At 40.9% G+C, this 27,660-nt stretch overlaps 1 protein-coding gene across 2 annotated transcripts in view; it reads right to left on the minus strand.

Moving 5' to 3' along the window:
• PCNX1 (pecanex 1) overlaps positions 1-27,660 on the minus strand; it is a 130,991-nt gene that overhangs the window by 69,772 nt on the left and 33,559 nt on the right. Inside the window, exons 7-8 of one of the 2 annotated variants that reach the window (XM_065404494.1) lie at positions 12,852-12,984; positions 7,279-7,463 (exon numbers count right to left, since the gene is read on the minus strand). The exons of the other annotated variant lie outside the window; for it this stretch is intronic. Of the exons in view, the coding sequence (XP_065260566.1) occupies positions 7,279-7,463; positions 12,852-12,984 (318 nt within the window). The remainder of the gene's footprint in view (positions 1-7,278; positions 7,464-12,851; positions 12,985-27,660) is intronic. 2 annotated transcript variants of the gene reach the window in all.

The following is a 27,660-nucleotide window of genomic DNA, read 5'->3' on the forward strand; positions in this document are numbered from 1 at the left end:
CATGGGACCCTGTCTGAGCCGGCCTTCAGCAGCTACGAGGTGCAAGAAAGGCAGAATCAGCAGCTCAGATGGCTGAAGCCAGAAATACTTAACTTGCATAAAACATGCTTAGAATCTAAGTGTTCTGAAGTATTCTCCTGACAAATTACTTCCAGAACTCACTTCACGTTTCCTATTGGCTAAAGATCAGTTTGCCTTTATCTAGCCTCTTAGGGTCTAGTTCTGCAAGATCTTGAAAGCCTTGATGAAGCAATTTGGTCTACATTAACATTAGAATGAATTAGAACATGTTAGAAAGTATTAGGTAACACCATATCTTTAAATCCTAGTCAAGACAAACCCACTCAAATCAACAGAAGTTGAGGACATTCACCGCTGTGCAAAATTGCATCTTAAAAGGAGAGGAAATTTAACTGACCTCAGCTCTTCAGCTTTGGGGTAAAGTCCATATAATTATGTTTTTGGAACTCTAAAGTGGTTTTTTTTTTTTTTAAATATAAGGTAAGAGTTTGTGAAAATAGTAGCCCAACAATCGAGAGCAACCTGACAAACTACCAAACGGGAGATTTCCCAAAGGTACAAATGAAAACTAAGCGCCTGCTACTTGTGCCTTTAAAAATTACTCTACCCACACCCATTCATTTGTTTTATTATTTTGCACATATGTTTGAGAACCGATTCAGATTCAAGCATTTATACTGGCAAGTGATTGAGGTAATGCTGAGAGACAGTATTGTAAATTGTGATCTTCTATTGGACTTTTCCAAAAATCTCAAAATTCTGTAAAACATCAATAAATTAAAACCTTGCAATAAACCTGAGAGGTAATCATCATCCCCACTTTAGAGATAAGGAAAAAGGGGTGAAGTGATTTGCCCAAGGTCACAGAAGTCTGTGACACAGCTTAGAATAAAACCTAGGGCTCCAAACCCCTATATCTGTGCTATTACCACAAGATCAACCATATTACACTTTTTAAAATGAAGGATACAGCTGTCTGAAGTTCAGAAGAATGGTTTACAGCAGTGGTGGGCAAACTTTTTGGCCCGAGGGTCACATTGGGGTTGCAAAACTGTATGGAGGGCCAGGTAGGGAAGGCTGTGCCTCCCCAAACAGCCTGGCCCCCACACCCTATCCACCCCCCCCTTCCTGCCCCCTGACTGCCCCCCTCAGAATCCCCAGCCCATCCAACCCACCCTGCTCCTTGTCCCCTAACCGCCCCCTCCCAGGGCCCCCGCCCCAACCGCCCCCCCTGGGACCGCACTCCCTATCCAACCCCCCCACTCCTTGTCCCCTGACTGCCCCCTCCTGGGACCCCACCCCCCATCCAACCCCCCTGCTCCCAGTCCCGACTGCCCCGACCCCTATCCACACCCACGCCCCCTGACAGGCCCCCCGGGACCCCACTCCTATCCAACCCCCCCTGTTCTCCATCTCCTGACCCTTATCCACACCCCCGCCCCGACAGACCCCCCGGGACTCCCACACTTATCCAACCCCCCCCGTTCCCCGTCCCCTGACCGCCCCCCCCAGAACCTCTGCCCCATCCAACTGCCCCCCTGCTCCCTGTCCCCTGACTGCCCCCCGGGATCCCCCGCCCCTTATCCAACCCCCCGGCCCCCTTACCATGCCGCTAAGAGCAGCATGTCTGGCAGCCACACCGCCCAGCCGGAGTGAGACACGCTGCCACGCTGCTCAGCAGGAGCGCACCGCTCCGCCGCCCAAAGCGCTGCCCGTGCAGTGGCGTAGCTGTGGGGGAGGGAGGACAGCAGGAGAGGGGCCGGGGGCAAGCCTCCCCGGTCAGGAGCTCAAGGGCTGGGCAGGATAGTCCCCCGGGCCACATCCGTAGTTTGCTCACCTCTGGTTTACAGGCATCTCATCCTAGGTCTAGAAATCAAGCACTTGTTCAAGTAAGTTAGCACTCTTCATTTTTAAACTGTCCCACAAACATTAACATCCACACCCCTTTGTGACAAAGGACTTCACAAAATTTACCTAACACCTACTTGCCCTCGGACTTAACTTACTAACCACACTGAAAAGTATCTGTGCTGCCAGGCCATGCTCCCAAAACCAACATGCTGAAGTGTATGTTTTCACTTTCGTGGGCTCACACCAAATTAAAAGCTGTGTACAGTACATCAGGACAGTCTATTTGTTTTCAGAACATTTCGCTTTTCCTTCCGCACACTGTCTTCTACTGTCTACGCTATATTTTGCTCTCCCTTCCCTTCTCCCTCCCCCTCAAGATCTTTGATACTTTCTTCCTGAAGTAACAGTATAATCTATACAAGTCCCCAAACTCCCATAGCATCAGACATTGAGGTTTTACTAGACATCTAATAACGTGAAGGCTGCATCTACAACTAGTACTAAAGCTAACTGGCCACATGGAAGTACTGAAGATACTGCTCTCCACCATGCATCCATCCATCAAGTGCAATGCCCAGTTGAGGAGCCACACTTGTGCCTCCAGCTACTAGGAAAGGAAAAAATGCTGGGATTCTCACCAGAGTGCTATGCCTGGACCTTGCTCAAACACGTCATCTGGTGTGTTGCATTCAGCTTGGAAATGTCTTGTACATTTGAAGTGCTTCACTCACCATCACCACTGGCAGCTAAAAATGTGTGGCTACATTAGTCAACAGTGTAACACTGCTGCAAAAAAGCAATCATAATTTTGGGATGTATTAGTTGGAGTGTTGTAAGCAAGACATGAGAAGTAATTCTTCCGCTCTACTCCGTGCTGATTAAGCCTCAACTGGAGTATTGTGTCCAATCCTGGGTGCCACATTTCAGGAAAGATGTGGACAAATTAGAGAAAGTCCAGAGAAGAGCAACAAAAAATAATTAAAAGTCTAGAAAACATGACCTATGAGGGAAGACTGAAAAAATTGGGTTTGTTTAGTCTGGAGAAGAGAAGACTGAGGGGGGGACATGGTAACAATTGTCAATATATAAAAGGTAGTTATAAGACGGAGGGAGAAAAATTGTTCTCCTTAACTTCTGAGAATAGGACAAGAAGCAATAGTCTTAAATTGCAGCAAGGGCAGTTTAGGTTGGATATAAGGGAAAAACTTCCTGTCAGGGTGGTTAAACGCTGGAATAAATTGCCTAGGGAGGTTGTGGAGTCTCCATCATTAGAGATTTTTAAGAGCAGGTTAGACAAACACCTGTCAGGGCTGGTCTAGATAATACTTAGTCCTGCCATGAGTGCAGGGGACTGGACTAGATGACCTCTGGAGATCCCAGTCTTATGATTAAGGCTAAGATTATATCACGGAGGTCACAGAATCCAAGACTTCTGTAACCTCCGTGACATTTTCTGTGTCAGCACCAGGACAGCGAAGCTGGAGCTGTCAGCTGGCGGGAGACCCCTGCAGCTCCAAGCCACCATTCCCAGGCAGACACCTGTGCTTTAGCCACTATGCCGGTGGGCACTGGACCCCCCCACCCCCTTCTTTACCCTCCCACAGCAGGGCTTGGGCTTAGGCTTAGCCACATTTTGTCAGTTATTTTTAGTAAAAGTCAGGGACAGGTCACGGGCTTCCGTGAATTGTTGTTTATTGCCCGTGACCTGTCCCTGCTACAGTAGAGGTGTCCTTTACTACTACTCCTTTCCCTCAACTTTCTGGTTGCTGTCAAGCGGGAAGTATCTGTTACTGTACCTCTTTTCCCCATCCTCTATTTTTGAGTGCTTTTCCTGTGAGGATAGCTTCAGTGACTTCCCAAGCACCAACAGGTGAAACTGATTTTATTACCTGGGGGTTCTGCTTAGTAGCAGTGAAAGCTGATAAGAATCAGATTAGTTTTCACACTGTCATAACTTGGAAAAACTTAACAATAGTAATAGCAGAGTCTGTTTACAAACTTAAGACAGCACAGCATTTCTACACACTGTTCAAGTTCGGAAGGTTCTCTTTGCAAGTGCAAGGGCCAGATTTAATTTATTTATTTTTCAACATGAAAGCTTAGATCTTGCATAAGTTGATGGCACTCACTTAGGAAAACTTCCTATGTGACACATGCAAGCAGACTTTTCAAGCTCTGATTTTAGAGACAGAAAACTTAGCACGAGATGAAGACTGACCAATACTAGGAGGAAATCAGTATCAGAGTTGGGCATTTTAATTGAAGAGTTTCTGGTTCTAGTCTTATAACCCTCAATATCAACATCCCAGGGCTTTAACAAGGTATTTATTTAGATTGCTAAAAAGGATGGTGTGATTAAGATTTGATCAAAATAAAGTCTATTACAATGTACTTGGATGTGGCTACCAACATATAACTCAGGGGAGAGAATACAGAACTGAGAACATAGGACTTAACTAAAGAAATTCTACCAAAAGACCGTCCTCAAACTACGCTGCCAGTTGGAAATACATTATTATTAATTAGCTCCTTATATTTCATATATAAAAGCCTCCCAGGTTGCAAGAACAGATTTTCTGAATAGCATGGCACTCAGGCTGGGGAGCTCTTTTAGACAGGGGAGTTAAGGAGGAAGTGCGGTTCCTTCCATTTAGGTATGGCTGCACCAGGTTGTGAATACAGGTGATGAGGGAACAATTGCTATGCCCTGCCCTGGATGTGCTATGATTTCATTTTTGCTGAAGGAAATAAGATGCCTGGTTCCATGAAGTGCAAGTTTGTGGACATACCTGAGGAGAAGATACCTGGTCTGGAAGTGCAAATTTCAACTCTACACAGCATTCAAGAAAAATGAAGACGTCTAGTCAACCAAATTCAGACATCATTGGCACAGATGCCACAAGAAGGATGTGTGATAAGGGATCTGGAGAGATTAGCAACTAAGAAGCAGACCAGCGATTTGTGACCAAAAGAAGAATGAATGAGGAGACATTCAACCCAGCTAGAAGTATCAAATCATTCAGATACTCAGTGAGTCAACAACCAAGAAACCTGTCTCTGCAGGAATGGAACAGCTACTAGAACAAAACAGAACAAAAAAAGGTCAGTGATTTGAAAGGGTATGATTCACATTTCTGCAGTTAATGTTATAAAGCACAGTATCATGAAATGCAAACTTATGCTTTAAAATTTGAACACAATGGAACCAGAAGATACTTTTGAGTGGTAAGTTCTATGCTAAAACTGTACTTAAAATGTGCACTATACAAAGCAACTCTTTAATTCTCTCATCTGCACTGTGAAGAATAAGATGTTGCACATTTATCTCCTAATCAGGGATTATTGGTGAGGTCTAAAACAAACTAGCTGTTAGTTTATCAACATCATGATTTTACAGAACTGCACTCAAGCTATAATCGGTAGATCCTTAAAAAAATTAGCAGTCATTGATAAAAGTTATTGTTACAGGTGCCCTATTTTAATATCTTTGCTGTGTTTTTTGCCCAAGAATCTAGAAGTCCCATGTTGACCCCCAAATCATTAGCAGTTGTTTACATGTTGAAGTTAGGAACCAAGGTTTGTTGTTTAGAGAAAGGACCCCTTGAGATCACCTTAGTCCAGCAGTTCTCAAACTATAAGGTGGGCCTCCCAAAGGAGGTGCGGGAATGTGTCAAGGGAGGTGTGAGCTGGGTGACCCTTTTTTTTTTTTTTTTTTAATATAAAGAGCTCTGGCTGTCAGCCCCAGGTGGCTGGAGCTCATGCAGAAGGGCTGTGTACACCCAGGAGGCGGGGATAAAGGGGACAGCTAGAGCCCACCACTGGGCATGGGCTCTTCTTTCCCCCTCCCTCAATTCCTCACCGGGAGGCAGCCCAGGCTTGGGCTCCCTTCCCCCACCCTCCCAATCCCTCACCTGGCGGTGGTGGGGCTCCAGCTGTCAGACTGGGGTAGCAGCAGCCGCAGCACAGTAGTAAGGATGGCAATGGGGCGCTAAGTCAGCTGTGAAAAGTGAAAAGCCTATATTGACGAATATCACTTTTCACATTGCCACCCTTACTTCTCTGCTGCTGGTGTGGTGCTGCCTTCAGACTGGTGCCCAGCCAGCAGCTGTTAGAATCATAGACTATTAGGGTTGGAAGGGACCTCAGGAGGTCATCTAGTCCAACCCCCTGCTCAAAGCAGGACCAAGCCCCAGACAGATTTTTGCCCCAGATCCCTAAATGGCCCCCTCAAGGATTGAACTCACAACCCTGCGTTTAGGAGGCCAATGCTCAAACCACTGAGCTATCCCTCCCCCCCTGTTGCTGCTCTCCGCTCTGCCTTCAGATCTGGGTGGCACTATATGTACTTGTAGGGGGTTGTAAATGACTACAAACACAAAGAAGGGGGTCCCAATGAAATAAGTTTGAGAACCACTGCCTTAGTCCATTTCCATCTCTAATGAGATTATTGTATCACCTTGGGCAAGTCACTTAACATTACTGTGTCTCAGCTTCCCCATCTGTAATGATTTTACTGACCTTACAGAAGTGGCTGAGAGGTTTAATTAGCATTTGCAAAGACTTTGCTTTAAGACCTCTTGATTTAAAAGTACACTCTATATATTAAGAGGCACTAAAATGGCCCAGTAAATTAGAGAAGACTGACTTAAAGGGGGAAAGTGTGGAAATTTTTTCAAACTGACCAGTAAAGTTACATACAGAAGATATCTTCCTAATCGTGGTAACTAAATGCTTATAACGGCAGCAGCATAACATTCACGTAACTTAAATTTTTATTAGGAGACAATGTCAAAAATACAAACAATAAAATGCGTTAATCTGAATTAAGCTGCTTACTTCTTACAATTGTAACTTGCAATAACTGACATTGTCTGTATTCAACTTCCTATGATTTCTCACCCCTCCACACACATTTGAAAGTCCAATATATCATGGCCCACTAGGAGCAGGAATTTTTTGGAGACCATAAAAAGATGCTTTCAGTACATTTTTAAACACTCATCCTGAACCAGAAAAATATAGACTTCAATCCCTGCTAAACTCTGTGACCAAAATGAAATAGAGTCAATAGAGACCAAGAAAACTAAATTCAGCAGCTTCTAATGAGTGTAAATACTGGATCTATTGTGCTGTTCAAGTCATGAAAGCACATACATTATCCCTTAAATCTATGCCTCTTTTAAGGGTGTTTTTATAGTGTACTTGCTAAAGGAAATGGGGAGGGGGGGGGAAGGAATAATTATGAAGGAGTGGGGAACTGACCAGAAGTAATATTTCCCTCTAAGAAATGCACCCACACATTTCTGAAATGAAGATCTCGGTTTAAATTAATTTCAGTGCATTATTACCCATAAATCTGCGGCATTAAAACTTCCATGTCACCAAGGTTACATAAGGCCTGCATACCAAGTTCATCGTGCAAACTGCTACCGCCTACAGCAGATGCATTGTCATGTGATGCTTCTAAGTGGACACTCCCATTTCTCACCAGCAAGGAGGCGCTAGCGCTGAGCACAGCTGCCTGGGAAGGGGGGCGGGACTGGACTTTGACCTGTGTTGTGGATTGCTGGTCTTGCTGACCATCTTGAAGGCTACGAAAAAACATGGATTGGGGAAACATTACAGGGAATAATAAAAAATAGCTAGAAGTGATGAAACAAAACTATTAAAAAAAAGACAAAGTTAAAATAAAGCATACCATAGGAAAGCCATTAGGCCTACTAAATAGGCTATCACAACTCAGGAGTACTGTAGAGCAGAGTATTTAGAAGTTAGCTAAGTAAATATATTCCAAATCCTCTACTACACCATTTAAAAATTGTTTATTCTTACTGCTTTTTAATTTGTCCTTAAGCCCCACATAATGCTATTCTAGCGACATGTGCATTTGCATGTGAAATGGCAAAGTTGTGTAAGATATTACTTTAACTTTAAAAAAAAAATACTTAACTATCAGAGACACCATCTTTTTAATAGTTATGTGCCTCTGGTGCTTCTCAAAGCAAGAGCTGCTGAACTGTTGAATATCTGCTTTTGTCAGGGACCCATAGGAGCATTTGCTTGCCTGCTGGCTGTCCAACTACACTCTGTTCTCTACACCTTCAGGCCAAGTTACTAGTCAAACTCTGGAGTAGACCTTACAAGTAACTGTACTGTAGTTACATAAACTCTGGATATATTGCTTTATTTGGCTTACCTGTTCAAGCTGAATAGAGTACAAAACCTTTGTAAAATAAAACTGTAAAACTAGATTTCTAATGTTATTAGTTTGGATTTTTTTAAAACTGATTATTGTGCCAACATTCCATTAGAACTATCAGCACCCAATCTTGGTATAAAGAACAGAGATTCTTTTAAGCCCAAAGATATACACGTACCAAGAAATAACTTTTCTAATACTTCCATCTAGGGTCAAGAGGTGTTTACAGCCTATTTCCCTTCCAGTTTTAAAAGTTCTAAAAATACTATTTTCCTCTTACAACTTATTTCCACTTCAAAACTACCTTTTTGATATAAAGTCTTATTATTCAACAGAAACAGACCTGAAAGGACAAAAAGTGGGCAGAGTAACACACTGTAGGTGGTTATACCAAGCCATGACTAAAATCTTCTAAAACAAGGTAGCAAAAAAATATGCTATTTTAAAAATGTGTCTAGCAGATCGCATACTAGGCTACTGTGTTTTTAAATCTTCCTTCATTTGGTGAGGTAAGAAACTGCATGTTGCACAACTGTAGTATATACAATGTGTCTTTTTCTCTCTTTGATCAAATAAGAAATTATCTTATTTGAGGACCCTGATATGTTGTATATTTTATGGTTTGGTTGGACAAAACAAGTTTCCCCTGTGATGCACAGAACATCATTGTCCATTCCTGTTAGCAGTTCAAAGTGTAGGTGGTTTCTGGTGCCTTTTAGGAATATGCTGTTCTACAGCTGACTAACAAGGCAACAACTAAGTATATATAAAGTATATGTGCGGACTATACCTGATTACAGCAACAGAATATATTCTAGAACTTCTGCTTTTCAGTTCCCTTCTTAGAAAATCATTGGAAAAACCACAAGATTATGTATTGAGAATGGGTGTTAAAAAGCACATGCAAAATAAAGCAGACATGCACACAGCACATGGAGAAAAGCAAGCTTGCAAGTCACTATACCATATTTTAACATATTTGGGTTTGAATGCTTTTCAACCTTATTTAATTCAGTGTTTTGCTGCTGTAGACAAGGCTCTCGGTGAACTACATGGCAACAGAAGCCCTTAGGGAAATAAGATTCAAAGATGCATCATCCTTCAAGAATGCTTCATTGTCTCAGTTGAGCATTACCAAGAAGAGCAATAAGGCTAATCTAAACAGCCTATAATTACCTGAATAGATTTTCCTTCAAACACAGTTATAAGTTAAAAATTATTAATTATTATTACTTATTAACTTCTTTTAGCTATCAAATCCTATGACGATAAGAAAGCAAAACACCGAGTAACAGTTTTATAGAATATCCAACAAGGAGCGTTATTCTATCTAGTCCACAAGATAATTCTAAATACAAAAAGCTTCTGGAGCCATTCCATTTCAAACACAAGTAAATTTAGAAGTCAAATCTAAAGTCTGACATTAGTACAGATTGTCATGTACACTGAAATGTTAGTGTACAGCGTTATGTCTGAAGTGCCCAGCACACTGCTGGTACTTATCAGGGAGTTTGGAAGTAGTCTGTTTTTAAATGGGGCAATGTATATCCACGTACCTATTTTATCACCCTGCCTTCAGAGTTTACTGGAGATTTTCATTTAAAATCTTTTTCTTGGCCAAATGTCTAGTTACACAATGCGATTAGTCTATTTTAATAAAATGTTTCACTACTGAGACATCCTTGTAATGTTGGAAACTTCAAATGGGATTGCACAAGTCTTCTAATGACCGTCTCTATGAAATCGAATATTATGCCACAGTCAAGAGATTAGGAAAGAAAAGTCTCATTGGCAAGAGTATTAAAGAAAACAGTATCAGGGCAACTAAAGGTTAATATGCCTAACTGTTATTAAAGTTTAAAACTTGCAGCAATAGAGTTGAGCAGCAATATAGGAACTAGATAATTACTTCCTATTAGCAGAGATAGAAAATGCCTACGTATTTGCAGTGATCAATACTTTTCCAATAAATTACTAAAATCAGTTCATAATGGATTATATTCATATATTTCTCTGCATTTCTTTTTTACACATTAAGTTTTTATTTCTTACTTCACGGGTCTCTTCAGTGCACATACAACTCCCATTAACACCAAGTTACACAAACAAAGGGAACATCTTTTTATTTCTACTAGTTATGTAGAAGTCTGAAGAATATTTAACATGAATAATTTCCAAATACATTTCAGTTTGTATCTCAAACAAATTTGTGACCAATAACCAGTGACCCTCTTGCTCTAAGAATGAGGTCATTTGTAACACTGGTTGACTGGCAGTCAGATATAACATAGGCTAAGACATTTTAAACTATAATATATTGGGCTCCCAGCCAGCATCACAAATAATACTTTTAGTAAGGCGTCTGTTACCAGTATTTGGCTCTGCATGTATATTTCAAATACTTAATTTCAGTTTATTTCTGGTGATGTGTTTTTTTGTAGATGTTCAGAGATCTGAGATAATGGGTTCTGGTTTTCATTTACACAGGAACAAATCGGAGCATGGGCAACATGTATAAAGAAGATAATTTACTTGGCCGGAATTTTTCTATGTTCTCTCGTTCTTGAATATTTGTCTTTGAATAAGAAGTTATGTCCTTAAAGTTCAGCTCTCTCATTGTCCCCACAACAAAATCCACCTGTATGTCAGAGGCAATCGTGTCATGGAAATCTTGGTGCCTACACTAGTGGGGAGAAGGAGGCAGCTGCCAACTCCAGTTTTAAGCAGCAGGGACACCTGAGATAGTTCCTCATTTGCTTCCTATTCTGCTCTCTCTGATCCACATAAGTCACAGACATTACCATTCTTGGGCTGATGTGCAATGATTAGTGCTCACACTTATCTGCATGATCTCCTACAGACAAAACAATTGCTCTACCCTCCGTCAGAAGAGCAGAGAACACAATGCAAGTGAATATGATGTAGAGCACACAGAGGTGACTCAAGAAAGTATGGAGAGTTGCTACAGCCCACACTGTTAAGTTATTCACTTTTTTAAAATTATTTTTAATCATCTGTGTTCAATCAGAATAAAGATCAACATCTATTTTTCCCTTTAGTAAAATTTATTTTAAAAAAATCAACTCAATTAAGTATTGCTATGTACCGTAATAGCCAATAAAAATGCACCTCACTAACTTGTATCTTGAATAATAGAAGTTGGCTAGATGGGTATCAGAAGCCAAGCTATCACTAATTACTCCTTAACTGTACTCTGGTTTAACCTCACTTATCTGAGCTTCTTGAGCTCCTGTCTCTTGGGCAGTTTCTCCCTCTCATTGGCACTGTCTCTGCAGCTGATTACAAGTGCCTAGGGTCAGACCTATGCATCTTCATTAAAAAGTGGCTTCCAAAATTCAGGAGGAGCATGCCTATATACCTGCAATAAACCAATGCAACTCTGATATGGAGGGGAGAGGAAAAAACCCTGATATTTGATGTGGGAACAATGGAGAAATGCCCACATTTGGGAGAAAATGGAAGAGACGCTTGAGTAAGGTTCAGACACAGAAAGCAGATTTGAAACTTCCTTTCACCCCCACTCCTTTAAACTAGGATGAGCCACTGCATGGAAACGAGTAGGGTGTCAAATTCTGCATCTTATTTTTAGAATCAAATAGGAGATGACCAAACTGGGCAGGAATGTGGGAAAGTGTAAACTGTTTTATACTAGATTTACATTTTCTTCAGAATAAAATGTCATCTTCAAAGTGGGAAAGAAGATGTGTACATTTTTTACTTAAGTGTCTCTCTCCTTTTGCCCCAAAGAATAGAAAAATCGATGCCAAGTGTCTCAAAGCAAGACTTTGGAAGCATCAATCCCGATTTCCAAGGATATTTTAGAAACTCTGTCTAGTAGTTGCTTCAGTAGCGCCATGCTGAAGCCATGATTCCTTGCCTCCTGCTTAAGAACTGTTTGGTTTACACAGCATTAAAGATTTAAGGCATTAGTTTGCTCAGTTCCTGTATTCTTTCAGTAAAAGAAATTACAGGAGTACTACTGAAATTTAAAGCTGGACAGCTCATAATATTGGGAGCAATTAACTGTTAATTTAGAAGGTTGAGGACAGGCCTTAAGAATACAGAGATATAGACTATTACTTTAACATACATTTGGTACTTGATATAAGTAGAGTTAGCATCAAGCAATATTACGGGATTTATTGCATTTAATAAAAACAAGATTATGCTAGTTTATGAATTATTTCAAAGACTTCTATTTTGACAGGGTTGATTGCTGGCTCTTTATGCAGTGGTTTGCTGCATTCTAAGATTTAGAACTTTTGCAGGACAGTTTTGCTGTTTACATTATCCTGCTAATTTTATGGTGCAGATATCTTCCCCTCTACAGTTCCTGAGAAGTGTGAGTACTCCTATTCTCCTCTTTCCCCCTTGGGAGAAAAAAGAGATGCTGATTTAACATTTTCTTATTTATGTTTGAAATTTAAGTATCTAAGGATTTGACACGAAATTAAAGTGAAAGAGAACTGAGTATAAGTCAGTTTGTTACCATTCATTTGTTTTGTGGTTGATCTGAACCCACATGTGCCATGTTAAGAGATTGGCTAACCTTGTCGGGGGGGGGGGGGAGGGGGAGGGGGGAGAGAAGTGCCACGTACACATGCACAAATTCAGCTAGTCCAAAGACATGCAGAGACAGCCCAAAAAGGGTTAAAGGTGAGGAGAGAAAGGAAGTGCTTTTTGGAAATGCTAGTGGGTGTGGGAAATATGTAGTCTGCTGCATGCATGCTAAAGATGGTGGAACATTTAGATACCATACCTGAGGGGCGATCCGATGAGCAATGTGGGAGGGGTGGGGTTACTCCCTGCATTGTGCCGGCGCCGTACTGCCTGACGCCTAAATGTGCTGCGTTCACGGTGAAACATGACAGTCTCCTCGCTGGCTTGTGCTGCTGCATCAAGACAGACTTTAGGTCAAACAGGAACCCAGCCCCAGTTATATACACAGCAACTGAAGTCTCTCCTTCCCCCTCAACCCCCCATCCCAGTTAATGAATTTTGCAGCAAGAGAAACTAATTCTTTTCACTTACTGTACTCAAGTCATTTACTACTGTCATCTTTTACCTTAAATAGGATCACAAAAGCACATTTATTATAGCTAGATTTATATTTCCTTTAAATATACACCCTACTTGTCTTTCCCCATGTCCAAATAGCCAGGATTCCAAAAAGTTTTGTCTATTTCCTTCAAGACTTTAGATTTTGCTGTGAAGGGAACTGGATTAACTTCTCCAGCTCCCTAATATAAGGAATAAATTATAGGTGGAGTTGGTACCACTACCTATTAAGGTTGCTTGATACTTCCCATTATAGGACCCTCTTTTCACTTGCACATAAATTTCACTACACTTGAATCATTTGGTCTGAAGGTTTCTATGCTGGGTGTTTGCCTCAGGCTGAATTTTTGAGAAAATTTCAGCCAGAATTCTTCAGCTGTTTCCAAGAACAAGGCTAGAGAAAAATACATTTTCCCACATTCAAAGATTATGTACTTTTCCTTGAAAAGCTCTAATCTCCATCCTTAGAAGCAGGGAGTGGCAGCAAGGTAGCCTGTGTGTCAGAGAGGTACCTTTTTCAATCTCTGTGAAAAATTGGCCCATATTTGGTCAAGTTATAAACATTAGAAATAAAAGTTAGTTCACACATGCTCAGTGGCATCATCTTACATTTGAGCAGCTAAATTCCCAGAAAATTGCATCTGTACTGGGCCTTTTTCTGCCCAGGGCAGAGGATGACTTTTCCTGCTTTTTCAGTTCTGGGCTGCCGCAGGCCATTCTGGGGCCAGGTCTGGACACCTTAATTGAGGACAGGGCACTTGTCTCTTCTGTGCTCTCAATGACTCTCCTGCTGGGTCCAGACATTCTAAAGGAGTAAGCTACCTGATATGAAGGCAGAATAGATGACAGCTGGATCGCTGGACCTAGGAGGACTAGTTGGGGCAAGGAGACTGGAACTGAGAACCAGTGAGACAGGAAGAAAGAGGTATGGGGAGACGTTAATGAGAAGCTGGGGGCGCAAGAGGAGAACTGGGACTGGGAGTCTGGAGGCAATGAGGGTAGGATTTACTGAGCACAGAGAGTGGACTGAAATAAGATGCCTGAGCAGTGGAGACTGGGACTGGCTAGTTGAGCAGAATAGCACTACAGTGAGGAGCCAGGGATGGACTAGAGAAAGGACTGGAATAGCGACAGGTTGGAGGAGATGGGACAGAAGGGGTCATGTTTGGGGGTAGACGGGAAGTGAGCCCCCTAAAGAACACTCCTCTCTAAAGTCTGGAATGGAACCCATTATTCCCGAGTCCCACCATTCATCTGCGGTCAGCAAATATTTGAAAGCCACTCTCCATCCCACTCTCATGCTGGTCCACAGAGATAACCTACTATTACTATCATTTACTGCCATTAGGTCAGCAGAGGTCTGTGCTGTGCATCTAAAGGCTCCAACGCTGCTGATGACCCATATGAGTATCAATATGGCACATGGCATTTTTGCTTTTTCAGTTTGCTTTTTTAAAAGATAAGATACACACACACAAAAATCTACATTAAAAGAACATCAATATTGAAAAGTCAAGAACTCAAAGTTTGGAAATTGCAGAGTTAAGTCCACATAAAACCTTAATTCAGCCCCCTTGTGCATATGCATTTATATAGTCTTTAGTTACATGATCATATGCTAGAGACCCCCCTTCCAATTCAATGTATAGGATGGACCTGCCCTGGAGATGATTCAGAGGTGTATACTGAAAGGAGATTGTGGGCTATAGAACCCCTGCTTCCCTTTTTGAAGAACCTGGAAGGCATATAGTGAATGAGGCAGGGGATTGCTGGAAAAGAATTGAATTCTCTGAAGAACTGCCCTGGAGAATTGAACTGAATTCTATTTCTGCCTGTGTCACACAGTTCCTACGTGATTCTATTCTAGTCACTTATATCGACCGTTTCACAGATGGTCACTAATTGTGTGGTATTCCTCATGTTTTGATTGTCTGACTTCCGATCCTGGGGTCTGATTTACAAAAAGTGCTGAGCACTCACCACTGCAACTGAAGTCAATGGGAGTTCTGTCTTAAACATATTAAGTGCTATATAATGCTAAAATCACTCTCAAAAATCAGGTTGTAGGCCTGTAAAACAGGGATAACACCACCCCACTCACATCACAATGGGGTTTTGAAAATAAATTCATTAGTCTTTGAGTGCTCCACAAGTATTACAGTGATGAATGCCACAGATAAATCTCAAAATAAAATGTTAATAATTTTGTCTGTAGAGCAGGATTTGAAAAGGAAGGACAAAACAGGTGCCTGGGACCACACAATGAACAATGTGGAGAAAACAAAATAGTGAAATAGTTGCTCATTAACTGTACACTGAATAAAGCAGGGGTCCTATGGAAAAATATTGATCAGGTAATCAGGACTATATCAGAGTACATATGCACAGGGGGAACTAATTAAGTTGCCCAAGCAACTGTAATTCTGACATTTACTAGTTTATGCATGCTTGACTTTGCAACCTTAATGATGTTCTTTTAATGTAATTTTTGTGTGTACAATGTTCTAGATAACCTGACAGTGACTCCTATTGGGGTTTTTCATGATCTTAAGACTTTCCCTAAGGGTGGCAAGGGTAGCCCTCAGATGTATTTCAGCCTCTGGAACCAAGAGACACCATTTTGGGACTTAGTTGCCATTAGGCCACCCAATTGGCTTGTATGAAAGCCATTATGTATTACTTCTTTTAACTGCAGGACAAAAAAAAGCTTTCGACTGCAAGGACCTCTCCTGCTGTCAAATTCAGACCACTGAATAGTTGTGAGTTAGTGAATATTATACAAGTCTGTCCTCTCAAGAAGCTACATGTCAAAGCTGCAACCAAGAAACTCAGTCTAATGTAAACAAGTAACAAACTAGCGGCGCAGAAAGAATGGTATTCCAGTTTAAAACAACTTAAGCAAGACCATTAAGACATTGGGCTGAACAAGTTTAATTTGTTGTTTTTTAAAAAAGCAAAGCATCATTCTGAAAGTGAACAAGATTTAAAACACTGCATCATTATGAACATGTAAGACTAAGTACAGTTAAAATAAAGCTAGTATTTCTGTATCTTCCCCTATGCTTGAAGAAAGGGGATGGTGGCTGAAAAATCTCAAGCAAAATGCCTGCCATTTGGTTCACCGGTAGTAATGGAAGATGAAGTTCCTAAGCCAGTTTCTATCCCACTCTAGAATTTGTTTAACCATGATGATGACAGCTTTATTTTAGAACGTAAGATTCCTTTAGTGTTGAACAGAAGGTTATTTTGTAAGTCAGTATTTGAGCAGAATTGATGTTATTTACAACCTCTTTTAGGAGGGCAGTTTATCTAGACTGAATAGCATTAACTCACATTTGTACAGTGCTACCATCTGGGGATTGTGAACTTGTGGTCCATACAAAAACTTGGGCTCTTAAGACCTTTGAGAGAGGTCCAGCATCTGTGTTCACATGCAAATTTCAAGAGCCAATAGCATTTAGATTTGAGAGGTAGATAACCTTTGTTGTGTCTTGGCCAACACTCGCTCTCAGTAAAACTGATTCTATTCTACAATGCAGGAATTTTTTGTTTACTGAAGAGTGCAGGACTGGTTCCACTGTCTACAGCATCATTCACAAGACTCACCTCACGGAATTATTTTGGGAAGATTTCTAGACTAAGAAAGGCACTACCATAAAAATCAATCAATCTAAATTCACGTATGTTATAAGAAAGGTGGAGTTTATATGTAATCTTAATATTACAGGAACAAATAGTTCTATATTATTAGCAGAGTGTAACAACAGGATTATTGTAATTGTCTTAAAACTAGCTCATTCATTAGTTGCATCTTCACTTCATAAAAAGCCCAGTTTCAGTGGGTCAAAGTCAATCTTTGAAGTAAATCAGTTTACATAAGCAAGGCACCGCAGGATCATAAATGTGTCTGGGAAAATTCTGTTTACAATACAACCTTTGGCTCTCAAGTGTTGAAATTCTACAATGTTAAGGTGTGTTTGAAAAAGTTAAACTTTCTTCTGTTTAGCGATTTATTTTAATGAGCCATCTGAGACTTACTATCTACTTCCAAGATATGAAAATCAGGACGTGACGTTTACAAGACCCATACTAACTAGATATGTATGCTACTGCTCAGAGATGAATACAACAGCTATTGTGGAGGCCCAACAAAAACCTCAGCCCACCAACCCATACTTCCAGCTGTTGGGAGGAAGATTAAGTAGAACTTATCCCAGAGCACCATCCCAGAGCACCCCAGAGCCTGCCTTGGGCGAGGGAGGGAGGAAGGGGGGGGGGCTGTCTTTCATGGAAGCCTTTGGATGTTGGATGTGCAGCATCCCTCCCTGATTTCTGGATGAGACAGTCTCTGCCTGCCTCCTTTGTCCAGATCCTGGAAAAAACAGGTGAGAGCGAGGGGTTGTAGGAGTAGGATTTTATATTTGCATTAGAGGTTATAATGACTGATGGTTATAATAATGTAGTATGTATTAATGTATGATTTGATCACCCTGCCAGCCACCCTTTTTGAAAAGCAGAAAGGAATGACCCTCTGGGACATTGGTAGAAACGCATCTGACAGACTGCCAGTGTCTGTATTGATGTTAAGGCACGGACAAACCAGAACAATCCTTATGGCTGATTATAGTCACCCTCTGTTTTAGGATAAATTACAATGTTGACTATGGGGTCTTGTTTCCTATTTGCATTACAAATTAGGCCCTTTAGTTAAGTATACATTTCTTTGTTTTAAGGTTTAGTAAGTAAGAGACAGGATCTTGTATTGTGTCTATGTTAATGAGATTAGAGGCATGATGAAGGCCTGGGGCCTCAATGTGAACTCTTTTGGTCACAAGATTTAGTAAGGTTTAATTTACAATGTCTTTTTTGCTCAACATAAAACACTGCTGTTTGTATACCTTCGAAGGTCTCTGTAAAAGACTGTGTGTGAATAAGTAATGTATGCATCAGGAAAAGTTAAGGTGCAAAGGCCATTGTTAAAGTCAGATGGTGAAGGAAGGAGGAGTGAAGAGACTTAACGGCACCAGAGAACCATCAGCGCGCATCCATGATTAAGGAAGGGCAGATTGACGACTCTGAGGTGGAGGCTGGCACCCCTAAAGACAAGGTAACTGATTAAATCTGAAACCAGGACAGGATAACCCTCTCGAAGGTGCTTTGGAGTGTTAACATCAAAAGATAACACCAATTAAGGAGTAACTGGTCATAAATGACACAGTAAAATCCATAGACTTCAATGGAGAAAAAGGACTATAAGAACAGGCTGCTTTTGCATGGAACTTTGGGTTCGTTTTGCCACAACTCCAGGAGCATCGGATTGTGACCAACCGAGCCCAACTCGCCTCTGTGACCAATCTGGCTGGCCATTGATCCAGACTCTGGACTGGTAACTATAAACATCAACTGGCAGGACGGTGTGTGTGTGTGTGTGTGTGTGTGTGTGTGTGTGTGTGTGTGTGTGTGTGTGTGTGTGTGTGTGTGTGTGTGTGTGTGTGTGTGTGTGTGTGTGTGTGTGTGTGTGTGTGTGTGTGTGTGTGTGTGTGTGTGTGTGTAAAGCATATGCTAACTGCTGTATTCTCAATAAATGCGGCATATTGCCTTTTACCCTGAAAAAGATCCCGTGTGCTTCTTATAAGCATAACAGGGTGCCTTAATTAGTTTATCCCACCCTCAGCCTCTGTTTTGTTTTAGTCCTCCCTCCACTGCAAACTGCTGGTTGCCTGACTGCTGCTATTTATAGCTTTTCCCCCGAGCACCAGCAAAGTGAAGGCAAGAACTCTGATCTACATTAGTGTTTTACCCACTGATGTAGCTGCTCAGGGGTTTTATTACAATGGCCTGGCCTGCATACAAACTAGCACCAGATTAGCTAGATTCCAGTGAACAGTGCAAGCCGTAGACGGACATATTTCAGTTTAGTTTAAACCTGATCCTAATATACAAATTTCTTGGTCAAAGTATAGGCAAGGTCCAGATTCCAGAGAAAAAAATTAAACAATAATTATAAGTACATAAAAAGATTTCAGGGTCCGTTCAAAAGTGTCTGGTGGTCCAGATTTCGCCTGCGGTCCACCTATGATTACCCCTGGTACTAATGGCTTTAAGCTAAATTGAAAAAGCCTAGTTTAACAATCAGTTTAAAAAAATAATCACAATTTAAGTTAAACTAGTGCAACTCTGAGTAAAAAGATTCTTTTAATTTCACTAGATTGCTGCTTAGGGTAAAAAAGCCACTATGAGCAACAGCACAAGCATTGGATCCTTCTTTTAGAGAGAGTAACGAAGGCATTACTGTATCACCACAGACCTGGAAGTAAGGCTGTCGATTAATTGCTATTAACTCACGCAATTAACTCAAAAAATTAATAGAATACCAATTGAAATTAAATATTTTTGCATATTTTTCTACATTTTTCCAATATAGTGATTTCTACTACAACACAGAATACAAAGTTGTACAGTGCTCACTTTATATTATTTATTACAAATATTTGCACTGTAAAAATGATAAGTTGTATTTTTCAATTCACCTCATACAAGTACTGTAGTGCAATCTCTTTATCTTGAAAGTGTAACTTACAAAATGTAATTTTTTTTGTTACATAACTGCACTCAAAAACAAAACAATAGAAAACTTTAGAGCCTACAAGTCCACTCAGTCCTATTTCTTGTTCAGCCAATCGCTAAGACAAACAAGTTTGGTTACATTTACGGGAGATAATGCCGCCTGCTTCTCATTTACAATGTCACCTGAAAGTGAAAAAAGGCTTTCGCCTGGCACTTCTGTAGGTGGTGTTGCAAGGTTATTTACGTGCCAGATATGCTAAACTTTCATATGCCCCTTCATGCTTCGGCCACCATTCCAGAGGACATGCTTCCATGCTGATGATGCTTGTTAAAAAAAAAAAAAAGTCAATTAAATTTGTGACTGAACTCCTTGGGAGAGAATTGTATGTCTCCTGTTCTACACACATTCTGCCATATATTTTGAGTTATAGCAGTCTTGGATGATGATCCAGCACAGAACACTTTCACAGCAGATTTGACAAACCGCAAAGACGGTACCAATGTGAGATTTCTAAAAATAGCTACAGCACTCGACATATGGTTTAAGAATCTGAAGTGCCTTCCAAAATTTGAGAGGGACGAGGCGTGGAGCATGCTTTCAGAAGTCTTAAAAGAGCAACACTCCGATGTGGAAACTACAGAACCCGAACCACCAAAAAAGAAAATCAACCTTCTGCTGGTGGCATCTGACTCAGATGATGAAAATGAACATGTGTCAGTCCACTCTGCTTTGGATTATTATTGAGCAGAACCCTCCATAAGCATTGATGCATGTTTTCTGGAATGGTGGTTGAAGCATGAATGGGCATATGAAGCTTTAGCACATCTGGCACGTAAATATCTTGCGACGCGGGCTAAAACAGTACCATGTGAACGCCTGTTCTCACTTTCAGGTGACATTGTAAACAAGAAGCAGGCAGCATTATCTCCTGCAAATTGTAACCAAACTTGTTTGTCTGAGTGATTGGCTGAATAAAAAGGAGGACTGAGTGGACTTGTAGGCTCTAAAGTTTTCCATTGTTTTATTTTTGAATGCAGTTTTTTTTGTACATAATTCTACATTTGTAAGTTCAACTTTAATTTGCATTACAGTACTTGTATTAAGTGAATTGAAAAATACTATTTCTTTTGTTTTTTACAGTGCAAATATTTGTAATAAAAATAAATATACAGTGAGCACTGTATTCTGTGTTGTAATTGAAATCAATATTTTTGAAAATGTAGAAAACATCAAAAATATTTAAATAAATCATTTTATTCTCTTATTGTTTAACAGCGCGATTAATCACGATTAATTTTTTTAATTGCTTGACAGCCCTAATTGGAAGTCTATCTTCCCAATGTACGGTCTAGAATTTTATTTTAAAGAAAAATTATGCACAAGTTGATAGGTTGCATTCCCACCAATAGTAGGGTGGTCAAGTGGTTATTTCAAAACCTCAATATAACTATCAGATCCATCAAGCAGCGGACTGTGCAGTTGGAATATATGAACACTAGCTAAACCATCATGCCTGTTATACATGCATTTCTAAAGCCTACTTGCTTTCCTTTTGTACATATAGGTGAAGGCATATACACATCATTAAGTGCTTTATGCAGAATTATGTAACAAAGATTGAAATAGTTGTGAGGGCTCAAGAAGCTAGACTGTATATATTGTTATATAGTATATTACTAGTTTTTAAGAGAACACATGTTGCCATAAAATAAACTAATCTTTTATTCTCTTTCATAGCAGATTCTGTGTTTGAATACTTGAGGTAAACATAGGTGTGGAGAAACTCCGACTCCTTGGTACAATGAAGTATGCTACACCTCTCATGCACAAGTCATTGTTCTCGATCCAAACTGAACTTAAAAATTGAACGAGAAAATGCAAGAGGTAAAAATGCAATGTTTCCTCCTGTTACTGAAATTAAGGAGGCTCCATTCAATTTTATACTAACGAAGAGTACCCACCACAGAATCCCAAATTAATCCTCAAATCAGTAAAAAGAACAGGAGTACTTGTAGCACCTTAGAGACTAACAAATCAGTATGGTTTGGTGAACTCCTGAGTGAAAAGAAGGCAGCTAAGAGGGACAAGCTGCAGAGGCGGAGTAAAATTTTTCAAACACACAACTAAGGAGCCTAAGCGTCATTGAAAATCAGTGGCACTAAAATTCAAGTGCTTTTGAAAATTTTGCCTTCAGATTAAGCACAGTTAAACTCTTAAAAAACCTGAGTGACCTTCTGAAATTCCATTTATGTGGCTAGTTGAGTAAATTTGAACTGGATTTTAAAAAACCCACCTGTAACTAACAAGTGCTGCAAACTCATCATGACATCTGAAAGTCCAGACTGATTGTTAATGGCTTGTGCATCACACACTATAGAAAGGAAGAGCCTAATGTCTATTCATGTCCATGTTTTCAACCTGGGTGCCTGAAGTATGGCACACAGATTAGATCTGTAATCTTAAGCATTCAGATTTGAAAATATGACCCTCTGTATAAATCTTCTAGAAGAGAATCTAGGTCACTAGAAAAGTAAGAAACCCTACCTTTGTCAGTAAAATAAGCATATTACTCCTAATACTCTCACAGGAAGCGAACCAGATCAGCAAGACATTTTTACTCAGTATCTTTTCTGACCATGCCTACACAACTTAAGTTACCCAATTTATATTTCAATCATTCTGGTAAAATACTCCATCCTTCTAGAAGAAAGGCAGTTCAGTCCACATGGCTGCAGTGATGCACTCTAGGCCTTTTATTCTGAACACACACACACATATCAGCTAAAGAGACTGAGTGCAAATGAAGTTTACCATATCCTTTGCAATTAGAGGTAAGCCCTGAGCAACAAAATTTCAACCCAGACCCAAAATTCAAGTGTCCCATTCAAGAGTTCTGATGTGAAGCGCCACCTCTACTTATGTATGTATAAGAACTTGGAACTTCAGATGTAGTTAGGCTGAAGTGAAGGCGTGACGATTTGGGTAACATGGTTGATATTATGAAGTTACTATGAAAACTGCTGTCTCATGAATGCCTGTATGCATATCCACCATGAGCTGTCATATCTCTGCCAGACCAGGGACATTGGTGGATGTTAGATGTTCAGTAACTGTCTAATCAGGATTAAGCACCCTGGGATAATAGGTTCGCTAAGGAGGTTGGCTGAAGGCAGGAGTAGAACCAGTTTTCCCCACTCATCTCAATCCGGGACTGGCATTTAAAGTTATTAGAGCAAGAAAAAGACAGGCAGACAAAGCAAAAAGTTTATGAAAGGATTAATGGGGAAAGACTTATAGGCAGAGCCCTGCACAGATACAAAATTTGTATCTGCATCCCATCCACGATCTGCAAACATGGTCCGCGGATATCTGCAGATTTGCTGGGCTCTAGGAATCAGGACACACAGACAGAAGTTTGAGCAGGAGGAAGAAAGGGGACAGACAGGTCAAGGTCAGAGGAAGCCAGCTGACCAAGGGGGAGAGGCCCTATGTTTTGGAAGAGAAGAGAACTCAGAAAGCTGCAGGAGAAGGATCCTGCATCCCACAGAGGACCCTGAATCCAGCCCTTGCACTCCCTTCCCCAAAAAACACACAAAACTCTGGAGTGGAGGAGTAGAGCTGGTTGGGAATTTTCTGCTGAAGCTTAGTTTCATCAGCAAATGCCAGTTCAGTAGAGTGTAGTAGTCTGCTGAATCTATTACAAATTCAACAAAACTTCTGAAGCACAGCAGAGTGCCGACCCCCCCTCCCAACCCCAGTGGCACAGTACCACGGTGCCCTGCTTCTCTCCCTCCCCCTTCAAACTCCTCCTAGGGACAGAGAGGCATAGCACCTCTCCAGTTCCAGTTGGGGATGTTGGCAAGGAGTGGCTGGCTCTCCTTCCCGGCTGGAAGGCTCTAGTCAGTTTCACAAATATGAGGTCCCCCCGAAATCCCTTTCTATGGATATTTTGTTTTTGACGTTTCATCCTGCTTCAGAAGCAAGTGCTAAAAAATATAAAACATTTTTGCAGAAAGGGATTCCTTTTTTCAGCCACCTCTAGTTTAGAGGAAACTGCGGCAGAGAAATGCCTGGAGGGTTTATTATTTTTTTAAAAGGTTTGAGACTGTCTATGTTAGAATTCTGTGTTATGTGCTACACTTACCACGTGGCCCCTTGAAGAGGTAAACCTGAAGTCTCATACCTTTGGGTGGAGTTCTGGAAAGTGCGTCTAAGCTACTGGAGAACCTTGGGAAAGGAGCAGGAAGTCAACAGCAATCCTGACGGCCTAGGTAGCTAGTTGTGGAACTCCACTTCCGTGAAGGGAGTAACTCTGCTTGAACTAGTGCACTAAAATTAGCAGCATAGCTGTGGCTATACATGAGGCAGCTCAGGCTAGCTGCCCAAGTACAATCCCACTCAACCTCCTGGACGTACTCAGGCAGTTAGCTCAAGCTGCCGCCATGGCTACACTGCTATTATTAAGCACTAGCTCAGACAAAGAATCACACCTCCCAGCTGCTGTGTAGACATCTCCTGGGCATCTACTTTCAGGCTGTGTGTCAGGTGCATGTACCAAAGAAAAGAACAGTGCTGCAGCCTACTGAGACTCAGAGAAGCTTAAATCACACAGGGGTTTCAGTGTTTGGAGCCACTCGCAGTAACCTGGAGAAATGCCAGCAGGAAGAGCCTGACCAGTTTGTGACAGCAGGTTAACCAGGTTTCAGGAAAAATCAGAGGAACTAGAAGGCTCAGATGTTTTGTTATAGTTCAGAATCTTACAAACAGAAGAAGAGACCTGGCACCAAGTAGCTGTTAAACAGAGAGAGCATTTTAGTTTCTAATATGTAAAAAGTGTGTTTCAGAGAGTCAAACACAAAATGGCATAAGGATCTCTTGTCCAGCATAGAGGTGCAAAGACAGCTCAAGAGAATGAGAGCATAAGACATTCCAGGATAGTGGTACTGAAAGGTAGTGAACTGGAAAGCTTACACATCTAGGAGATCCAATACCCGTGGGAAGATCCTCAGTTGGTGTAGATCATTGCCATACCTTCACAATGGAGCTATGGCAATTTTACCAGCTGAGAATCTGCACCCTTGATTTCTTTGCAGAGATTAGCTTTCTGCCAGAGGAAGGGAAGAAAATACACAAGTTTTGGTGGATGTAATAAAAACCTTGTCTGTGTTTCTGGGACCTTGAAGTGAAAAAATATTCTCTAAGTTATATCTATCAAGCATCCACAGAAAGTTATGTCCAAGATTGGACATAACTCAAATGTGAAATTGCAGGACTACTAACTGTCATCTGTAACCTATCATTTAAATCAGCTTCTGTACCAAATGACTGGAGGATAGCTAATGCGATGCCAGAGGTGACCCTGGCAACTAAAGGCCAGTAAGCCTCACTTCAGTACCGGGCAAATTGGTTGAAACTATCGTAAAGAACAAAATTGTCAGACACATAGATTAACATAATTTGTTGGGAAACAGTCAACATGGTTTTTGTAAAAGGAAATCATGCCTCACCAATCTACTAGAATTCTTTGAGGGGGTCATCAGCCATGCAGACAAAGAAGATCCAGTGGTTATAGAGTATTTAGATTTCCAGAAAGCCTTTGACAAGGTGCCTCACCAAAGGCTCTTAAGCAAAATAAGCAGTCATGGGATAAGAGGGAAGGTTCTCTCATGGATTGGTAATTGGTTAAAATATAGGAAACAAAGGGTAGGAATAAATGGTCAGTTTTCAGAATGGAGAGAGGTAAATAGTGGTGTCCCCCAGGGATCTGTACTGGGCCCAGTCCTATTCAACATATTAATAAATGGTCTGGAAAAAAGGGGTAAACAGTGAGGTGGCTAAATTTGCAGATGATACAAAACTACTCAAGATAGTTAAGTCCCAGGCAGACTGTGAAGAGCTACAAAAGGATCTCACAAAACTGGGTGACTGGGCAACAAAATGGCAGATGAAATTCAATGTTGATAAATGCAAAGTAATGCACATTGGAAAATATAATCCTAACTATACATATACAATGATGGGGTCTAAATTAGCTGTTACCACTCAAGAAAGAGATCTTGGAGTCACTGTGGATAGTTCTCTGAAATCATCCACTCAATGTGCAGAGGCAGTCAAAAAAGCGAACAGAAAGTTGGGAATCATCAAGAAAGGGATAGATAATAAGATAGAAAATATCATATTGCCTCTATATAAATCCATGGTACGCCCACACCTTGAATACTGCATGCAGATGTGGTCGTAGATGTGGTCACCCCATATCAAAAAAGATATATTGCAATTGGAAAAGATTCAGAAAAGGGCAACAAAACACGATTAGGGGTATAGAACGGCTTCCGTATGAGGAGAGAGTAATAAGACTGGGACTTCTCAGCTTGGAAAAGAGGCGACTAAGGAGAGATATGATAGAGGTCTATAAAATCATGAGTAGTATAGAGAAAGTAAATAAGGAAGTGTTATTTACTCCTTCTCATAACACAAGAACAAGAGGCCACCAAATGAAATTAATAGGTAGCAGGTTTAAAACAAACACAAGAAAGTATTTTTTCCACGCAATTCACTATCAACCTCTGGAACTCCTTGCCAGAGGGTGTTGTGAAGGCCAATACTACAACATGGTTCAAAAGGAAGCTAGATAGATTCATGGAAGCTAGGTCCATCAATGGCTATTAGCCAGGATAAGCAGGAATGGTATCCCTAGCCTCTGCTTGCCAGAAGCTGGGATTGGGTGGCAGGGCATGGATCACTTGATGATAACCTGTCTGTTCATTCACTTTGGGGCACCTGCCATTGGCCACTGTCAGAGGACAGGATACTGGGCTTGATGGACCTTTGGTCTGACCCAGTAGGGCCGCTCTTATGTTCTTGTTGATTTCTGCAAGGAGTTGCCAAGAGATGGTGGAGGGGGACAGAGAAAGAGAAGGGTCATCCCCATTCCCTTCTCCACAAGGCAGCAAACTTTGGTAGGGAAATGGGGCAGATGACGACACCATAATGTAAGAATCCAGCAATCAACTCTTTTGCTAGTCAAAAAAGAGCAGCAGCTATAGAAAACTAAGAATAATAGAATATCAGGGTTGGAAGAGACCTCAGGAAGTCATCTAGTCCAACCCCCTGCTCAAAGCAGGACCAATCCCGAGACAGATATTTGCTTTAGATCCCTAAATGGCCCCCTCAAGGATTGAACTCACAACCCTGGGTTTAGCAGGCCAATGCTCAAACCATTGAGCTATCCCTCCCCCAAGGTCTAAGATTCCAGCGTTTTGGTTGATTGCATCAAGAGCGTCATTGAGAGGCGGACAAATGAATACTTCCCACCATGTCAACTTGTAGTTACTGAGTTTGTGAGATAGAATACTATCTACTAATCAACAATTATGGGCATAAAACCATCTGCTTTGAATATTGAACAAACATTTTTCTAGGCCAGGGGTCGGCAACCTTTCAGAAGTGGTGTGCCGAGTCTTCATTTATTCACTCTAATTTAAGGTTTCGCGTGCCAGTAGTACATTTTAATGTTTTTAGAAGGTCTCTTTCTATAAGTCTATAATATATAACTAAACTATTGGTGTATGTAAAGTAAATAAGGTTTTTTAAATGTTTAAAAAGCTTCATTTAAAATTAAATTAAAATGCAGAGCCCCCTGACTGGTGGCCAGGACCTGGGCAGTGTGAATGCCACTGAAAATCAGCTCGCGTGCCACCTTTGGCATGTGTGCCATAGGTTGCCTACCCCTGTTCTAGGCCATCTTGAAGTCAGATGGATATGTTTTTGCATTAATGCCCAAAGACTTAACTCTGAACCTTCTCAGTTGTTTTACCATATTTTATTTCTCAGAGCTATGACATTATCTGGGAGAACATTAAAAACATGAAGTTTCCGCATTTCTACATGGTCCACTTAATTGTAATATACCTAGTTTTTTAAGGCTAGAGACCATTATCTT

The sequence above is a fragment of the Emys orbicularis genome, chromosome 4 (assembly GCF_028017835.1).
Source record: "Emys orbicularis isolate rEmyOrb1 chromosome 4, rEmyOrb1.hap1, whole genome shotgun sequence".
Lineage (NCBI taxonomy): Eukaryota > Metazoa > Chordata > Testudines > Emydidae > Emys > Emys orbicularis.